Here is a 17,161-nt window from a genome sequence, read left to right as displayed (position 1 = left end):
TGGGAATAGCTTAATTTAATTTAATTTTTTTATTATTACTTAAATGAATAATAAAACATTAGTCTCTCCCTATTAATTTTTAAGTTAAAAAAATTCATTTTTCTTATTTTAAATTGTGAAAACTAAAATAACTTTATTCTATTTAAATAATCATAATTATTTTTAAAACCATAATATCCTCCTCCATCTTTATTATACAATCTTTCAATATAATAACTTATGAATATTAAAAAAATAGTAATGCTAAATATAATATTTCTGGAGATATTTTTTAAACTAATTTAAATAATAATAGAATTTGAATTTATGTGGGCGAAAATGATTAGCACCACTATAAAAGATGAAGAAAAAAAAAAAAAAAACTCCAATGAGTGAGTTAGGGAAAAAGAAAAATAAAAATAAAAAAGCGTGATTGGGTTTTGATTTGGTGTGGTGTTGTTGTATTGATTCGAAGCGTGCGTGCGTGCGTATGTATTCGAAGAAGAGAAGAGAAGAGAAAGAGAAAGAGTGAAAACAATGGGAGAATCGCGAGAAGACAAGATTGAAGAATCAGTGGCTTCCGTTTTGGAAGAAGCTAAAGAGCTTCAAGACTCCGTCGCCGGCCACATCTCTAAATCGTTGAGCGACGAACATCCTCTCCGCCAACGTGCTCTTGCTCTCGACTCCAAAATCCTTTCACTTCGTTCTTCTCTCGATTCTCTCCTCCACAATAAACTCATTAATCACTCCCTAGCCGATAAGGTACTGATTCTGTTAATTTCGAATTTCGATTTTGAATTTCAGTTTTATTTTGATGGATCTGTTTTTGTTTGTTGCAGTTAGATGAAGATTTGCAGAGAGCCAGATGTATTGTTGTTGATGGTGATGCTTCTTCGCTTCTTCCAGGACATGCTCACGGTTAGTTTCGTAATTATCTAGTTAATTACTTTCACTAATTTGATTTATTGATTGGTTAATTTTGGTGTGTGAGGGTTTTAGGGAAGTTTCTGAGAATGTTTTTGGGGCCTATTAATGTTCGTGCATCTCGGAAAGATGTGCAGCTTAAGGTCAAAGAGGAATACAACAGTTACAGGGTAAACTTCTTCTTTCCTTTGGTTGCTTGTTTGAGTTGTGTTATAATAATGCTTTCAAATTAAGTTATACTTTATTTATTGAGTTGTTTTCAGTTGCATGTAAATGTTTTCTTTTTTTATCCTTTTTTTGTTGTGAGTTTTAAAATCTTTGTTTGGAGATTGTACAGTGTTTTCGGTTGCAAATAATGTAACTGCGTCTTTTGTGAAATTCTACTCCGTTGTAATCCAATGCTCTAGGGGTTACTGGCCTCTTTACCAATGACATATTAGTCAATCAAAACTGCACAATATTAAAGACTTATTCGTAGTTATATTAGAGTTATTAATCAATTGAAGGTGTTACAAAGTCTAGATTGTAGATCTAACTCATAGTTAACAACTAGAGGAGTAGGCATATGGAATCAAAAGAACATGGCTGAATTCACAGCTATTATTGTGATGCCTCACTGCTGGCGTGATGGCTGCTCTATAAAAAATGATATGAGGCTCTGTGAATCACTGCAAAGATACATGGCATCATGTTGATACAATAGGCAATAGCACTAGTAAATCCCATAATTTACTACTTTGTTCTTCACATGCATACATGAGACGTGATATTTATGAAACTTATAGGAAAATGACAGTATGACACTTCTTTTGTTCAGGATAGAACTGCTCTACTGTTTCTGATTTTCCCAGCAGCACTTCTCATTCTAAGATCATGGGTTTGGGATGGATGCTTGCCAGCTTTTCCCGTACAGATTTACCAGGTTTTTCTGATGAACTCCTCTTGTTTGATGTCATATTAGCATTGGCTTGCTTACGTGAAATATTTATCTGCGACCTGTTATTGAGTATGATCCTTTGTCAGGCCTGGCTGCTATTTCTTTATACTGGTTTGGCATTGCGAGAGAACATATTGAGAGTAAATGGAAGTGATATCCGTCCATGGTACAGTCTTCTAACCCTTTTTAATTAAGGCTTTCTGATAGTTTATATTAATTTTAGTGATCCTTATGAAACAACAATGGACAGCAGTTACTTAATGGGTAATAGATCCTTGATTCTGTGCTCCATGCTTTGTTTTTTCAAATATTTTCCCTGCTTCTATCATCTGGTTACCTTGCATATGATTTATTATTTTTTCCCCTACGCAAGATAACCATATCCTAGAGTTTCCACCTGTTTTTCTAAATTGCTGACTTGTAAAACTATGATTATCCATCTTTGTTGGCATTCCCCTTCCTTTATTATTTTAGATCTTATGCCTTCAAAATCTTTTAACCTTCTTTTTTATTTGATAGTTATCTTATCTTGAGCCTTCTTCCCACATTTCCTGATGTTACAGTTTCATAAGCATGGCTGAGCAATGACTAAGTTGATGCCTTTGTTTGAAACTGTTTTTGAGGTTTTGATGATGACTTTGATGAGGATAATTTGGTGTTTCATAACTTTTTTCTTCATTGGTGTTTGGTTTAGGGTGATAGTGTCAAATGCAAGATTTCTTGTGGTTTATTCCTTATATTCTGTAGGACAGACTTGTTTCCTAACTTGTTTTTGAGTGGATTCCTTTGACTATTTTGCAAAGCAAATAGTTCCCTCTTTTGTGCTTATGCTCTTCTACTGATGTTTTATTAGAGAGGAAATTGTTTCTAATCTTAAAAGAGAACTATAATCGACACCCTTTGATCCCTCATTAGATTGAGTATAAAGAAATGGAGGGGATTTATATTGATTCATTTGGCCTGCTAAAATTATCATCCATGTAAAGCATGTTGGGGGTGGGGAGAGCTGAGATTGTCATTCCTTGGTTTACATGGAAAAAAATCGTTCAGAAAATAACAATACTATGCTGTTACAGGTGGATATATCATCATTATTGTGCCATGATAATGGCCGTTGTGAGTCTCACTTGGGAAATAAAAGGACAACCAGACTGCGCAAATAAGCAGGTTAGTGTTCTTTCCCTGAGCACTATTAGCTTTTCCTTGTTGATGGCGTCTTGCATCTATCTTATATGTCTCAATAATGCATGCAGAGAGGTGTACAGCTGTTCCTACAGTGGGCTATGATGCAAGGAGTTGCAATGCTTTTGCAAAATAGATATCAACGACAGAGGCTTTATACTCGTATTGCGTTGGGAAAGGTGCCACTGTTAAATAGTATATTTTACTTGCTTTATTTTTATTTTTTCATTGTATTTACTTTTTTCCACCATCATGCTATTTTGTTATATTTTAGTGCAGTTACGACTCTGCAGTTTTTTCTGTAAACGTGATTAAAATTTTATTTTTCCCTATGGCATTAATTTTATAGTTAACTCTCTTCAAGCATATTGATAGGAAATAGGTATGTGGTTTTGATTCTCGTTTTTCTCTGAGTTATAGGCTAAGAGGATGGATGTTGTATGGGGTGAAACAGCTGGTGTGGATGGCCAACTGTGGTTGCTATGTCCCATACTTTTCATATTACAGGTAACTAACTGCATGGCTACTTACAACATATGTTAGTTACTCAAGTTTTTGGCAAATTACTCTTTTGGTTATAATTGTTTGAGCTATGTGTGATTTGGTTCCTCTATTTTTTTGAGCGATTTTAATTAATCCATCTCTATTTTAAAAATTATTCAAATATGGTTCTACCATCAATTATTGTTTTCACCAAACCCCTTAAGGCTCATTTTTATTTGTAAAGTATTTGGAAATCCCTACTGGATTTGAGTTATATAAAGTAATATCAAAAGTCTGAAAAGATTTGATAAAATTTGAAGAGTTCTGTACAATGCAAGATTAGAGTTTAAAAGAAGAAAATTTGGGATTTTTATATTTTAATTGGCAAGTTAAAATCTTAAGAAAAATATTGTCAAGTTAAGTGGAATAATATTTAAAACAATAATTTCTCATATAGATTATGATAATTTGAGGAGGGATTTAATCGTTACAATTAAAAACGAGGGACTATAACCATTTGAAAAAAACTAGAGAAACCAAAATGTAGGGTACTTTTTTTTGGTGTTAGTACGAGGCGTTTTTGTGTGCAATATTCATGTTCCTTTAATATTGTTGATTTGTCTTTCATAACTTCAAATATTTTGCATCTTTTATTGTGAGTGACGTTTAATTAGTTGAGAAGCATAGGTCGTGTGATTTGCTGGCAAAAGTGTGACCAGTCCATACATATACTGTGATACACATGCTTTCAAATTTATTGTTCTAGCATTGTATATTATTAAGTTTTAATTATTTTTCACGATTTGGAAATTTCCTGAACATGGAAAAGCTTGGACATTCATGATCTGTATTTGTGATCCTATCAGGGATTTGAGGCTTATGTTGGACTATTGTTGCTCAACACTGCATTTGGTGGGGAGATTTATGAATGGCAGGTATGCTCCTGCTAACTTTTTAACTTCATTTTATATACCAAAATATTTCGAGGAACACATGAAAATGAACCCGGTTCCGGTGATATTGTTTATTGCAAATGTTAGCCTTCTATTGACAGTAACTCTTCGGACAGGTAATATTTTGCGGTCTTCTGTTGGTGGTAATGGCCATTGGGAACTTTCAAAATACAGTACAAACTCTGTTGGTAAAGTCAAGATTTAAGGCAAAGATGAGAAGAACCAAGAGCAAGCAGAGACTAAATTAGCAAGTTGCGACTTCTTGAGCTTTTGGTAGGATCAGAATTTTTTTTGCGGTCTTTTTAAGTTTTGACCATTGTGCATGTCTAGTGATAATTTTGACTTTGTTGTAGCATCATACATTTAACGCGACTAAAGCGTAAGTTTGGATTTTATATCTACAAGTACATTGTTTTACAACTTCAATTGTACACTCTTTTGGGTTGCCATCCTTATTCTTGACGTGGTAGGTTGATGATTTTCTTTTCTTCCACTTTTAGATTATTTGAAGTTTAGATTATTCGAAATGATTTGCTGACTTGAATGTAGAGGGAAGTCATTGATATAAATATTGAGAAATGGATGATTTAAAACTATAGATGTCAAGTTTTCTTTTCTACACGTTATTTAGGGTGCTAATGTTTAACCAACAGAAAAATTGGCTATGTATATTTCAATTTAGTTTGTTGAGCGTGACAATAGTAAGAGGCATTTGGTTTCAAGTTAGTTTATTTTATTTTATATAATTGCAAATAGATTTAAATAAAAAGCAGAGTACAAGATTTTGGGGGACAAAAATCAAAACCCAGTAAAAAAGATACAACCAAAAGGTACTACAAAACAACATTAACACCATTAACACGTACTACAACCCAAAGAACTCATGCACGAGCGCAAAACCGAAATGCAAACACGTACTACAAGTACAATCTAGAGAAATTGTGTATGGTTGCGAAATCGAAATACAAAAAAATAGCTACGTACTACAAGTACAATCTAGAGAAATTGTGTACGGTTGCGAAATCGAAATTGAAATACAAAAAAATAGCTGTTTGTGAATTGATAAACACAATTCAAATCTTCAAGAATAGCAAATGAATTTGACCGCCAACACGGAAACAAATCCACACCCTAACAACCCACTGTATCAACATACCATGGAAATCCTGTGATAAAAATAGTAAGTAAAATGGCTCTTTCGAGCCAAACATTCCATCAAAAAATGACATGGATATCCATTTAATCTGATATCAATCACGATAACTAATACAAATATAAAGTCGGTACTGATGCAAAGGAGGCAAACCTTAAAAATCAAAATCTGCAGATCTCAAGAGATTTGAAAAATAATCAGAAGATCAAAAGACAAAGACACCAAACTTGCACCAGAAAACAAACCTGCGACTGTGGCAAAACCATAGTCGTTAAAAGATCCACCAAGAAGACGATGGAAATGCCAATGCTGGAGAACTGAAAGCAGCCACGAAAACATCGACGAATAAAAAACCACCGTCAAGATCCAGATCTGACCCACATTGGAGCTATTAATCCTAGATCGGCCAAACCCAGACGTGAATCACAACCACGGATCTTGAGCACATCTAAAACAGAAGATGATGATCTCAAACGCGAACGAAGGAGATGGAAGCATCAGCCACTACGACGACGCCAATGGCGAACAAACATCCTTGTACGGGTAAACGACCTATCAAGGGTTTAGAGATGGTGCGACCGAGAACGACTAGTGCACCACCAACACCAGATGTGTACATCTTGATTGTAGTGCTTATCAATTTCAAGTTAGTTGGTTAAGTGTGTAATTCACGATGAAGTGAAATCACTAAAATTCTTGATTCCTTATCTTTTCATATCTCGAATTCTTATAAATATACTTTGAATGTTCATGGCCATCTTTAAAAGTGCAATTGTTCTATCAAATTGGTGTTACAAAACCATGTTTGAATGTTGAGCTCAAGTCATATCAAATGTTAGCCAATAATAATTGTGTTGTTTAGTTCAAACAATAGGGTTAAACAATGCATTTGCTGATTTTTTATCAGAAGAATTATGATCGGTGGATAGTTAAAATGAAGGTGATTTTTTGCTACTATGATGTGTTTAACGTGGTTAAAGATGGTAGTAGTCTTGTGAAATTATGGCACTATCAAATAGTTGTTAAGACTGATGTTCCAACACCAAAAACACAATGTCAAGATAGATGTTAAGACATCATCTGCTGACAGAAAACTTTTACCAAAACAATAATTATGCAGAAGTAAATAGAAGTAGGTAAAAGACACAATCAATTTTTAACCCTGTTCGGTGCAACTCACCTATTTTGGAATTACCAAACCAGGAAGAAAATCCACTATGATATTATTAGTTCAAAGAAAACAACCCTATTTTACAACTTATCACCTAATTACTACCTTGTGCAACTTCAATCAAGGACACCCCTAGATATGAGATCCCCCTCTCACTTTTCTCAATCACACCCATGTGTTTGTTAACAACAATAACAATTAATAGAAGACATATTTCCGATTAGAGAGATTACAATTTTGCTTAAAAGCTCATGAGTGAAACACAATGAACAATCAGTCAAACTCTATGTATCAAAAGATACATGTGTGGCATAAAAAAACATAGTACTCTAAAAAGACTCCAAAACCCCTAAGACTCCTCCAACAATAATTCTCCTTATTTTCTTCGTGTTGTTGTTAGGTTTAGTCTCCTCCTTTTCTAAGCTAGTACAACCATTAGGCTTGGATATTCAACTTTGCTAAAACCTTCTACAAATCAAATCAGACCATATCAAATCTAATCAAATATTCAAATGCAAGGCAAATGGTTTTGACATCCAATCAAGCAGATCAAATATTCTGATATCTCTTCATCTTAGAAACAAATCTTTAGAGAATCCAATCTTCAATGCGTTGCTTGATCCACAAATAACAAAATAAATCTTCTGAAACAATATTAACTGGTCTTCCATAAATAGAAACAACTCAGGATGCAATATCGTAGCAATATGTTTACGACATCTTGCTGAACATATTATTTTGGATAAAACAATATTTTCACAAAACATCCAAAAAACAAACTAGGAGAGATACTCAATCAATATTGTTTCAATTATTCATCTTCATAATAATGCACAAAAATATGAAATACAATAGTTCACACAATCAGAAGCAAACAAAATCATTCAGAGTTATACGCAACAATCTCTTACAGAGAGATCTACCTCACACATAGAGAGAATTGACACTCCCACAATTCATAATATCAAATTTCCAGAGACCATATGTCATGACATCCTATTAGACATCACATAACCAACAAACATAGCTGAGAAAAGTTAACCTTAGGACACAAACACTATGCTCCACCTGTTAGAGTACTCTCCATATCATATGGAATCAAAAACCCCCCTCAAGGAAACATCCAAATAATTATGAATTGTCCAAGTTTACACATATCGGCAGTAGCGGCAGAAACAATTCTCCAAAGCACAACATAGATCAAACATGACAAATAATCATGCTCAAACCCAAAATAGGTTGCATACATAACTAGAAACAACAAATAATACTCTTTCTAAGCAGTAGTACAATCTTATCATTCATCAACATGTCAAGACTTTTGACATGACAACACTCTCTACTCTTAAAAACTAAACAAAACACTAACACTTTACGCCCCCTTTTTAGTAAAAAATGGCCAAAAATAAATTAAATGTACAAATAAAATTGAAAGCACACATTATCAGATGGAAACACATGATCATCTTCAGGTGATCTTCCACCTTTTACCCCTGTCAAAAATCATTCTGCACTTCTTGATGTTGTCACATGTTTTAGAAATATTGACACTGAACTCCCTTGCCACCACCTTAGAACATGTCTTCTTCAAATCAACCCTTTTATCTTGCAGAGCTCTTTTGTTCCATCTTGTAATAACATCAACTTGCTTAGACTCATCATGTATCGAAAAATAGAAGAACAACAATATATTTGTTGCAATCCTCCATACATGTAATTGTTATAACTCCTAAATAGTTCAAATTCCTAGCACACTACTTATGTTCTCAAATTTATTTTCATATGAGACTTTAGTAAACATAATAGTCAGTTGTTCCTTAGTGTCTTCAAACTCCAAAATAACAACCTTGAGTTCAACAAGATTCCTGATGAGTTGATTATGACTTTCAAGGTTCTTGTTCCAGCCATGTTGAATGAGACATCTATTAGATTTCAAATCTTCACCCTTTAATGTCATACCATCCTGCTTGACATTACGTTCCTTCACCATATGATTCATCCACACTAGTTGAGAGAAACTTCTTCTTGTCTCACCATATTCAGCTTTAGCAATACACCAAAAAACACATATTTGCTTCTTATTGAACTAGGAAATTAGACTATTTTTATATTTAATTAGTCTTGTCTGCACGTACTCAATCAATCCCGTGTACAAGAAAAGGGATTGATAGTCCAAATAAATATTTATATTGTAAGAGACTACTTTGAACTAGTTTTTAAGGGGATCGAGGATTTATTGTACTTTTTTGAATATATATATATATATATATATATATATATATATATATATATTCTCTATTATTAATAGGATTAGAAATATTTATTTTTACTAAAATAGGTAAAAAATTACTTTTATACTATTTTTTAAAGATCCATATTACTTTTACCAAAATTTAAATAAATTTATAAGAGATTGTCTTAAATTAAGAATTTGCCAAAAAGATTAGTCTAAACATAGACTCGTCTCGTTTATAGTAAAAAAAAGAATTTATTAAGAGTTTTTTCCAAATTTTAGTTAAAAGTAATTTTTAAATTTTATACATGCATTCCTAGTTCCACATTTGGCATATGTCCTTATTTAACATTTAATTTAATGAATTACTAATTTACTTTGAAAATTAAACTTTTAAATAAGATTATATACATCAAACGTAAATTAAAATTTGGATTAAATAGAATAAGAAAAAAAAATGTTATATTATTTTTGACATGAAAATTTTATGATTATAAATCTTAAGACAAATATACAATATTTATAATAAGTGCGAGGGAGAAACGAATAGAAAAGTCATAAATTTCTTTAAATCAGAAGGACTTCAAATAAAATTTCACATTTTTAAAGGGTTTCGATTTTTGTTTTTACTTATTTCTTATGATTGTCGCCTCTATTTGTTTTCAACATATATATATATTAGGGTTCTTGCACAAATTTTTGTTTTAAATATTTTTAATCATTTAATTTTTGTGAGCCTTGTTTTGTTTATGGTTTTTCTATACAATGTCAAAATTTAATAACATGCATGCACAATGACAAACTAAATTTACCCGTTTCCTTTTTAAGCAGTCTTCTTTCTTACTTTTAAAGTCAAATTTGACGTAAATGATTTATAAGTTTCTCTAAGGTTGGTCAAAGAATAACTAATGCGTTCCATATTCAGTAATGAAAATTATGTTTAATATCTAAAATACATGAACTTATACATTTGATTATTTATCAGGGAAAATTTATTATAAGATTGAAATATTATAGTAAGATAAAATATTAAATTAAAAAACAATATCAGTAGCCATGCTCCAGGAATTAGGAGAGCGATGCAGATGCTTGAAGCCCAATTTGAAAGTTCACATGCATCATCGAACAACAATAATATCAGCGATGCCACCAACATCAAAATCACGATGATCAATGCTTCCCTGGCTACCTATCATCCCGATCTCCGTGTAGGTTCATCCTCACAATCACACAGGCCGTTATCTCAGACACTTAAATTTGATCTTGCTGATGGAGATGATGATAGCGTTGGTAACAACATGAAAAGGAAGAAGAAAGATGAGAACATTGATGATGGTAGAATCCACAGTCTACCATTCAAAAAATATGGACCATACACATGTCCAAAGTGCTTCAAAGTATTTAATACATCCCAGAAATTTGCTAATCATGTGGTTTTAATTCACTATAAGTTCGAAAGTGAAGAAGAGCGAAAGAAGAGATACATCTCTAAGACCCGAAAGAGATCGAAACTCCCCATTAAAAAGGTCAATGATGGAACCACCACTTTAGTTCCTATTTCTACATATATGAATCAAACACATGTAATATTATAAGAAATCATAAGAAATATTATATTTTAAAAGGGTTTCGTTTCTTGTTTTTACTTACGTATTTCTTATGATTGCTGCCTTTATTTGTTTTCAACACATATTAGGGTTCTTGCACCATTTTTTGTTTTAGATTTTTTTAATTGTTTAATTTTTGTGTACCGTGTATTTTTATTTCGTTTATGGTATTTCTATACAATGGCAAAATATAATGACATGCATGCACAATGACAAACTAATTAACCCGTTTCCTTTTTAAGCAGTCTTTTTTCTTTGAGAATAAAAAAAAAAAAAAAAATCCTTTTTTACTTTAAAATCAAATTTGACATAAATGATTTATAAGTTTCTTTAAGATTGGTCAAATAATAGTTAACGTTTTTCATATTTACTGATGAATATTGTGTTTAATATCTCACATAGACGAACTTATACATTTGTTTATTTATCCGGGAATAATATATTATAACATTGAAATATCGGGATAAGATAAAATATTAAATTAAAAAAGGTATCCTAAATATTTTAGTAAATTTAATTTTCTAGATTAAGATTAAATTAATGATGTAGATGATGCAAAGAACAAATAATAAATAATTGAGCTCTATACATTGAGGGAGGTGTGACACACTCGAACATCAATATATAAGTCAAAGAGGAATAAGGTGGTGAATAGTCCTTTCCGACATATGTGAGACAATGTTGATTTGGAACTCAAGGTAGGATGAGATGAGTATTCATGACACACTGATCCCAATACTCCTAAGGTAGGTGAAATAAGGATTCATATGTCACACTTGATGATTGAGGATTATGTGAGTGGGCGCCGACAACGGAAATAGAAAACTGAAGGAAGGATCAAAGTAAGAAGCTTGGTAGTACAAGAAAGTAGACTTGGAGCAATTCAATTTGAGCATCTGGGAATTAGAAGTCAGGACCAAGAAATTCAACAAGAATTTGTATGGCACTGTATGGAATCGTGTAGAAGCGATCTGAAATATCGTCTTTAGAGAGAGACGCTGCAGTAGAAAGGTATGGGTTTGAGATAAGACAAGAAGCCAAGGAAAAGAAGTGAGAATCAATGCCATGTGTTGAACATGGATGAACTTGGTAAACATTGGGGATGAGGAGTATCCGACCAGAGTGGATTGCCAAAATTTTTAAAGCTACATAAACTCCGTGCGAAGAAATTTAAGTCGGAGACCTTGGATGTCGAAGCGGAGTATCAGAAGATATGTGTTGTGTGAGAATTAAAGTTACCAGTCAAAGATCTTAAGACACAAAGGTATTGGCGGATTGTATTTCTTTGGATGGAATAAATATAAATCATTTTTCATCTTACTCACATTTAACCAAAAATAATTATACAAAATCAAACATTCACTTAGTTAATTATATCATATTTTTGCTTCTACGTATCTTTGAATGAGAACAACGATAATAACAATTAACTTAGATTTCTCAAACAATAAAATATAATTATTAATATGTACTTTTAGTTTTTTTTTAAACATAAAATCGAGGACATCACACAAACGATAATAATCAATTTAATATTCACTATTAAAATCAATCTAACGATTGAATACTAAAAACAATATATTTAAGGAATAATATTTAGACTTAAGGAAAAAGAAGGAGAAATTATTGTAACTTGAAAAGCAAAATTAATTAATAATAATATTTTGGCTCCAAATTCAGCTATATTCCACTTAAATGAGGATTTGGAGAAGAAAATTTCTTTAGCCACCTCCCTATGGAGGTCACCCCCAGCGAAAATCCCAAAATATCCCTGCTTCGGAAATGAACTTCCGAAGCGTTTTTTTTTTTTAAATTTTTTTTTCATAATTCGGAAGTTCATCTCCGAAAACACCTCATGGGGGGTGTCTTCGGAGATGAACTTCCGAAAACACCTCATGGGTGAATTCGGAAGTTTATTTCCGAATTATGCAGAAACTGTGTTTTTTTTATGTTATTTCTTAAACAGTCTCGCATTTTAATTAAACGCAAACGCCAAATAAAATAAGCAACAGATAAACAGAAAATACTAATACGATAAATAAAATCCAAATAATATATACAAGTCGAACCAAATAGTAATAGTGTGCGCAATATACAATCCGAAAACAAAAAATAAATAAACCCGACCACTACTGGGTGTGCCTAACCCTCTCACCCTGAGCCCTCCTCTGCCGCCTGTACCCCGCCGCACGGCCCGCATCAGTGACGATCGCCTCCATCACGGCGACTGCATCTGGACCGCCCTGAAGAACGACACCCCGATCCAAGGCGTCCCACCCAAGCATCTCTATCCGCTGGCAGATCGGCAGGAGATCAATGGCGTGGTCATCCTCGGCCTGCTGGTTCTCCAGGATCTCCTCATGTGCTGGCCTAGGAGCGTCGGGAACGTCGGGTCTCAGTAGAGGATGGGACACCCGGTGGAACCATGTGACGTACCCCTCCTCACTGTGCCAGTCCTGTGTGACTCGAGTGAGATGGTACTCCTGCGGTACCACATGATGCTGCCAGTCCTCCCATATGGCAGTGAGCTGCACTCGGGTCACTGTGTCGGGAGCTGCCTCAAAGGGTGACCTGGGTATCCGCTGCACGAATCCGAACTGACGCATGCACCGCTCAGGGAGATACCGGACCATGATGCCGGTCCCGCATGCCAACCAGCCTGAATATAGAGCAATGCCGTCAAAGGGGACAATCTGAGCGTAGTCGACGAACGGCCTCCAGGTGACGTCGTCGTGCATCATGCGGTCCAAGTACAGACAGTATGGTCCCACCGCATCGTTCCCCCTCTGGAGAGCGTATCTGGCGGCCCTGGGCATGGCGTCCACGTACGCAGGATCGATGTGAAAGCCGTGGATGCGGGAGAAGTAGGAGATGATCCAGCTCTGAAACAGAAACACGATAATGTATTAAAAATAAATACGAAACATAAATAAATAAATACGATAATGTATTAAAATAAAACGTACCGTAAGCAGTGTGCAGGATCCGACCAACTGCCTCGTCCTCCAGTTGGAGGCCTCATTCAGCTTCTGGTAGAGATATGCCAGAGTAGCTGCCCCCCAGTTCCACTGGTGAACGGTATCCAGGTCCATGAAGTAGCGGAGGTAGGTCACGTCGACGTACCTGGCACTCTTATCCACAAAGCATGCAGCGCCTACCACATGCATGTACCAGCACCGGAGAGCGCAACCGCGGTGATACTCTGTGAACAGCTCGTTACCCACACCCTCAGCCTCGGCAGCCGCGTCCAGGTGGTGCTCAAAATAAGTGCTCAGTGTGGTGAACCGGACATGAGGCCCAGAAGTCGTGGCGCACTCATAGTGAGCAACCTCGTGCTCCATGCCCAAGTAGAGCATCATCCACTCAATGGCCTCCACCCTCTGGATCTTGGAGTGGGTCAACAGCGGCCCCCTAATCGGCAGGTGGAGAAGACACTGCACGTCGTGCAAGGTGATCGTCATCTCCCCAACCGGCAAGTGGAAAGAGGACGTCTCCTTGTGCCAGCGCTCCACAAATGCCCCCTGCATGCCGGTGCTGATCGTGGTGTACCCCGTCATGCAGAGCCCGCTGAGCCCTGAACCTCGCACATGGTCGTTAAACCACTCAGCTGCTGGTTTAAACAGACCGAAAATCTTGCGGGCGTGGTTGACCATTTTCAGCGGCTCTCTCTCCTGTTACAAAAAAAAACAAATAAGCGACATATATTAAATAAGCGGACATATATTAAATAAGCGACAAATAAACGGTTAGATTATAAAAAATGGTGACAAATAAACGGTTAAATTAAAAAAATACCTCTCCCTCCCAGATCCGCCGAGCGACGTGATCGTGGTAGTGAATCAGCACGGAAGTGTCAAAGGGCCCTCCCGGATAGCCATCCTCCTGCTCATCCTCCTCCCCGGCTGGAGGGTCAACATCCGGTACACCCTCCGGCTCGTGGTATGGCACTGGAACCTCCTCCTCCTCCTCTCGCTGGCAGGAAGAAGATACTCGAGCCAGCCGACTCCTAGATCCTGAAGCAGATGTACCCTCTCCCACGTCCACGGGAACTCGCACACGGCGTCCCCGGCCCTGCCCCCGTCCCTGGGCCGACGCCAGCTGCGCCGCCGCCCGCTCGCGTCTAGCCGACGCAGTCTGAGACTCTCTCCCCTGTCTGATGCGTGCTGGTTGGTTGCCTGACATGTTCCTGTAAACAATTGAAATCGATTAATATGCGAGACAAAAGAAGAAACAAAAATAATTGAAATTCTGATACAGTTCGGAAGTTCATTTCCGAAAACTGGGATGGAGGTGTTTTCGGAAATGAACTTCCGAAACACCCCTGCGATGGAGTTTTGTGCAACTCCCATGGCAGACCCCAAAACCAAACATCAAACCTATGTCTACACATTCTAAACATCCTAAATATCAGTATAAACCTAACCTAATACATTTTTTGCTATTTGTAAACACCCTAATATACATTTTAATCATAGATCTTAAAATCAAAATGCTTATCAATTGAATGGATTTGAGGACTTTTGAATGTAATAGAGCAAGTAGTTGGAGCCTTTGAGGTAGCTTGGATTTGGTTTGCACAGAAATCTCTTGGGGTGTGAGTTTGGAAGAAGATTAGGGTAAATGATTAGGGGGAGGGGGCTGTTTTGCTTAATCTGCAAAACGCGCAGTATTTCGGAAATGAACTTCCGAAATGGTGTTTTCGGAAGTGCATTTTCGGAATAAGTCAATTTTTTTTAAAAAAAAGGCGCTTTCGGAGATGCATCTCCGAAAACACCTTTTTCTTGCATTTCGGAAGTTTATTTCCGAAGTCAGGGGTATTCTGGGTTTTTCACCAGAGGTGAGCTAGAAGGTTGGGAGGTGGCCAAAGAAATTCTCTTTGGAGAAACCAAACTCTTTTCACACACATTGCCAGAAGCTACATGTGACTAATTTTTAGGTGCGGCAACGGGTACAATACTTGTTATTCCACCAATGAATTTTTAAATGCAATGATCTTATCTCTTTTGAATCTTAGACATGTATCTCTTCTTTTTGTCCTTTTCACTTTCGAATTTATAGTGACTTGACGCAATATGACTAGCAAATTTTTGAGATGTATTAAATACTTTGTTGCACTTTGAACATGTGTAAGGTCCATATTTCTTAAATGGTAGACTGTGGATTCTGCCATCATAAAAAATTTCACCATTCTTCTTCCTTTTCCTGTTGTTTTTGTTACCAACTCTAACATCATCACCATGAGCAACATCAAAGTTTATCGTTTGTGATAACGACCCTTGTGAATGAGATGGAAAATGTCCCTGGAGACCGAGATGAGAAGAATATGTAGACACATTCATCGTTATATTTTTGAAATTAATGTCATCTTCATTATTATTATTATTATTATTATTATTATTCGATGATGCATGCGAACTTTCAAATTGGACTTCAAGCATCTACATTGCTTGGTGATTCCAGGTGCATGGCTAGTGAAATGGTTGTTAGCAGTGGAAGATGAATAATTGTTATTGGATAACAAATTGATGTGCATCCTTGTGAATGAGTTGGGGACATAAAAATATCTCATCATCCTATCAATATCATTGTCGGGAGATCCAAAAGGAGGAAGAGGAATAGGAATAGGAGAAGAAAACTTTTCTTTAAAATTCATAGATAAAATGAAAGTCAAATAAATTAATTAAGATGGGAGAGTATTGACATTAGAGAGAGTTGACCTATATATTGATGTCATTATGGTCACTCTTATCTCCATTTATAGAGCTCAATTATTTATAATTTAGGTTTTTTTCCATCTTCAACATAATTAATATTGATAATTTTAAATGGTAAATATTTTTAACTCTTTTCCTACCATGAAGAAAAATAAAAATTATAATATTAATTTATTTGTATAGTAAAAGTAATTTTAGTTTTCTATTTATTGATAAACTAAAAAATTGACTCAATAAATGGAAACGGTTACGTTTTAAAAATTTCCTTTGCCATACAATAAAAATTAAGGGCAAAAATATAAAATAAATCAATCTCTTTTTAATAAAAAGGTAAATTTTAATATATGTCCTATATAAATATAACAAATCTATAAAAATTACGTTTTATTTTTATCAACATCAAAAAATATTTTAAAAGATATATTTTTTTTTACCAAAAATAATATAGGAATGTCTTTAGCCATAACTTTAATAATATGTATTAGGAAAGCTATACATTTTGGTCATAAAAGTATTTCAAAGGTAAATCTTTTTTACCAATTTTAGTATAAGAATAATTTTTATAGTTATGATTATTAGATAAAATATATAATTTAAAAATATTTATATATTACTAGATTAGGTTCATTTAGACGTCCTATTAAAAGTTTGTCCAAAGTGGAATCTTACAATTTTTAATTAAATTTATCTTTATAAAATAAAAATGAATAACAAATATAGTATTTGAGTAAAATTTACTAAATATATAAAAGTCCAACTATTAACCAAATCAATATTAAAATTCTTCTTAATTTTTTCATTTATTATTTTAATGAAATGTCAACA

At 34.8% G+C, this 17,161-nt stretch overlaps 1 protein-coding gene across 1 annotated transcript; it reads left to right on the top strand.

Moving 5' to 3' along the window:
• Nucleotides 1-392: 392 nt before the first annotated feature.
• On the top strand, nucleotides 393-4,940 carry LOC131648789 (uncharacterized). The gene is made up of 10 exons (XM_058918515.1): nucleotides 393-741; nucleotides 819-897; nucleotides 979-1,073; nucleotides 1,721-1,825; nucleotides 1,927-2,006; nucleotides 2,917-3,007; nucleotides 3,094-3,201; nucleotides 3,443-3,529; nucleotides 4,372-4,440; nucleotides 4,575-4,940. The coding sequence occupies exons 1-10, from the start codon at nucleotides 517-519 to the stop codon at nucleotides 4,704-4,706; spliced, it is 1,071 nt and encodes a 356-aa protein (XP_058774498.1). The 5' UTR covers nucleotides 393-516; the 3' UTR covers nucleotides 4,707-4,940.
• The last annotated feature ends 12,221 nt before the right edge of the window (nucleotides 4,941-17,161 follow it).

This window comes from Vicia villosa, linkage group LG2, assembly GCF_029867415.1.
Source record: "Vicia villosa cultivar HV-30 ecotype Madison, WI linkage group LG2, Vvil1.0, whole genome shotgun sequence".
NCBI lineage: Eukaryota > Viridiplantae > Streptophyta > Magnoliopsida > Fabales > Fabaceae > Vicia > Vicia villosa.
Note: the sequence above shows the minus strand (reverse complement) of the source record. Positions and strands in the feature narration are given on the sequence as shown.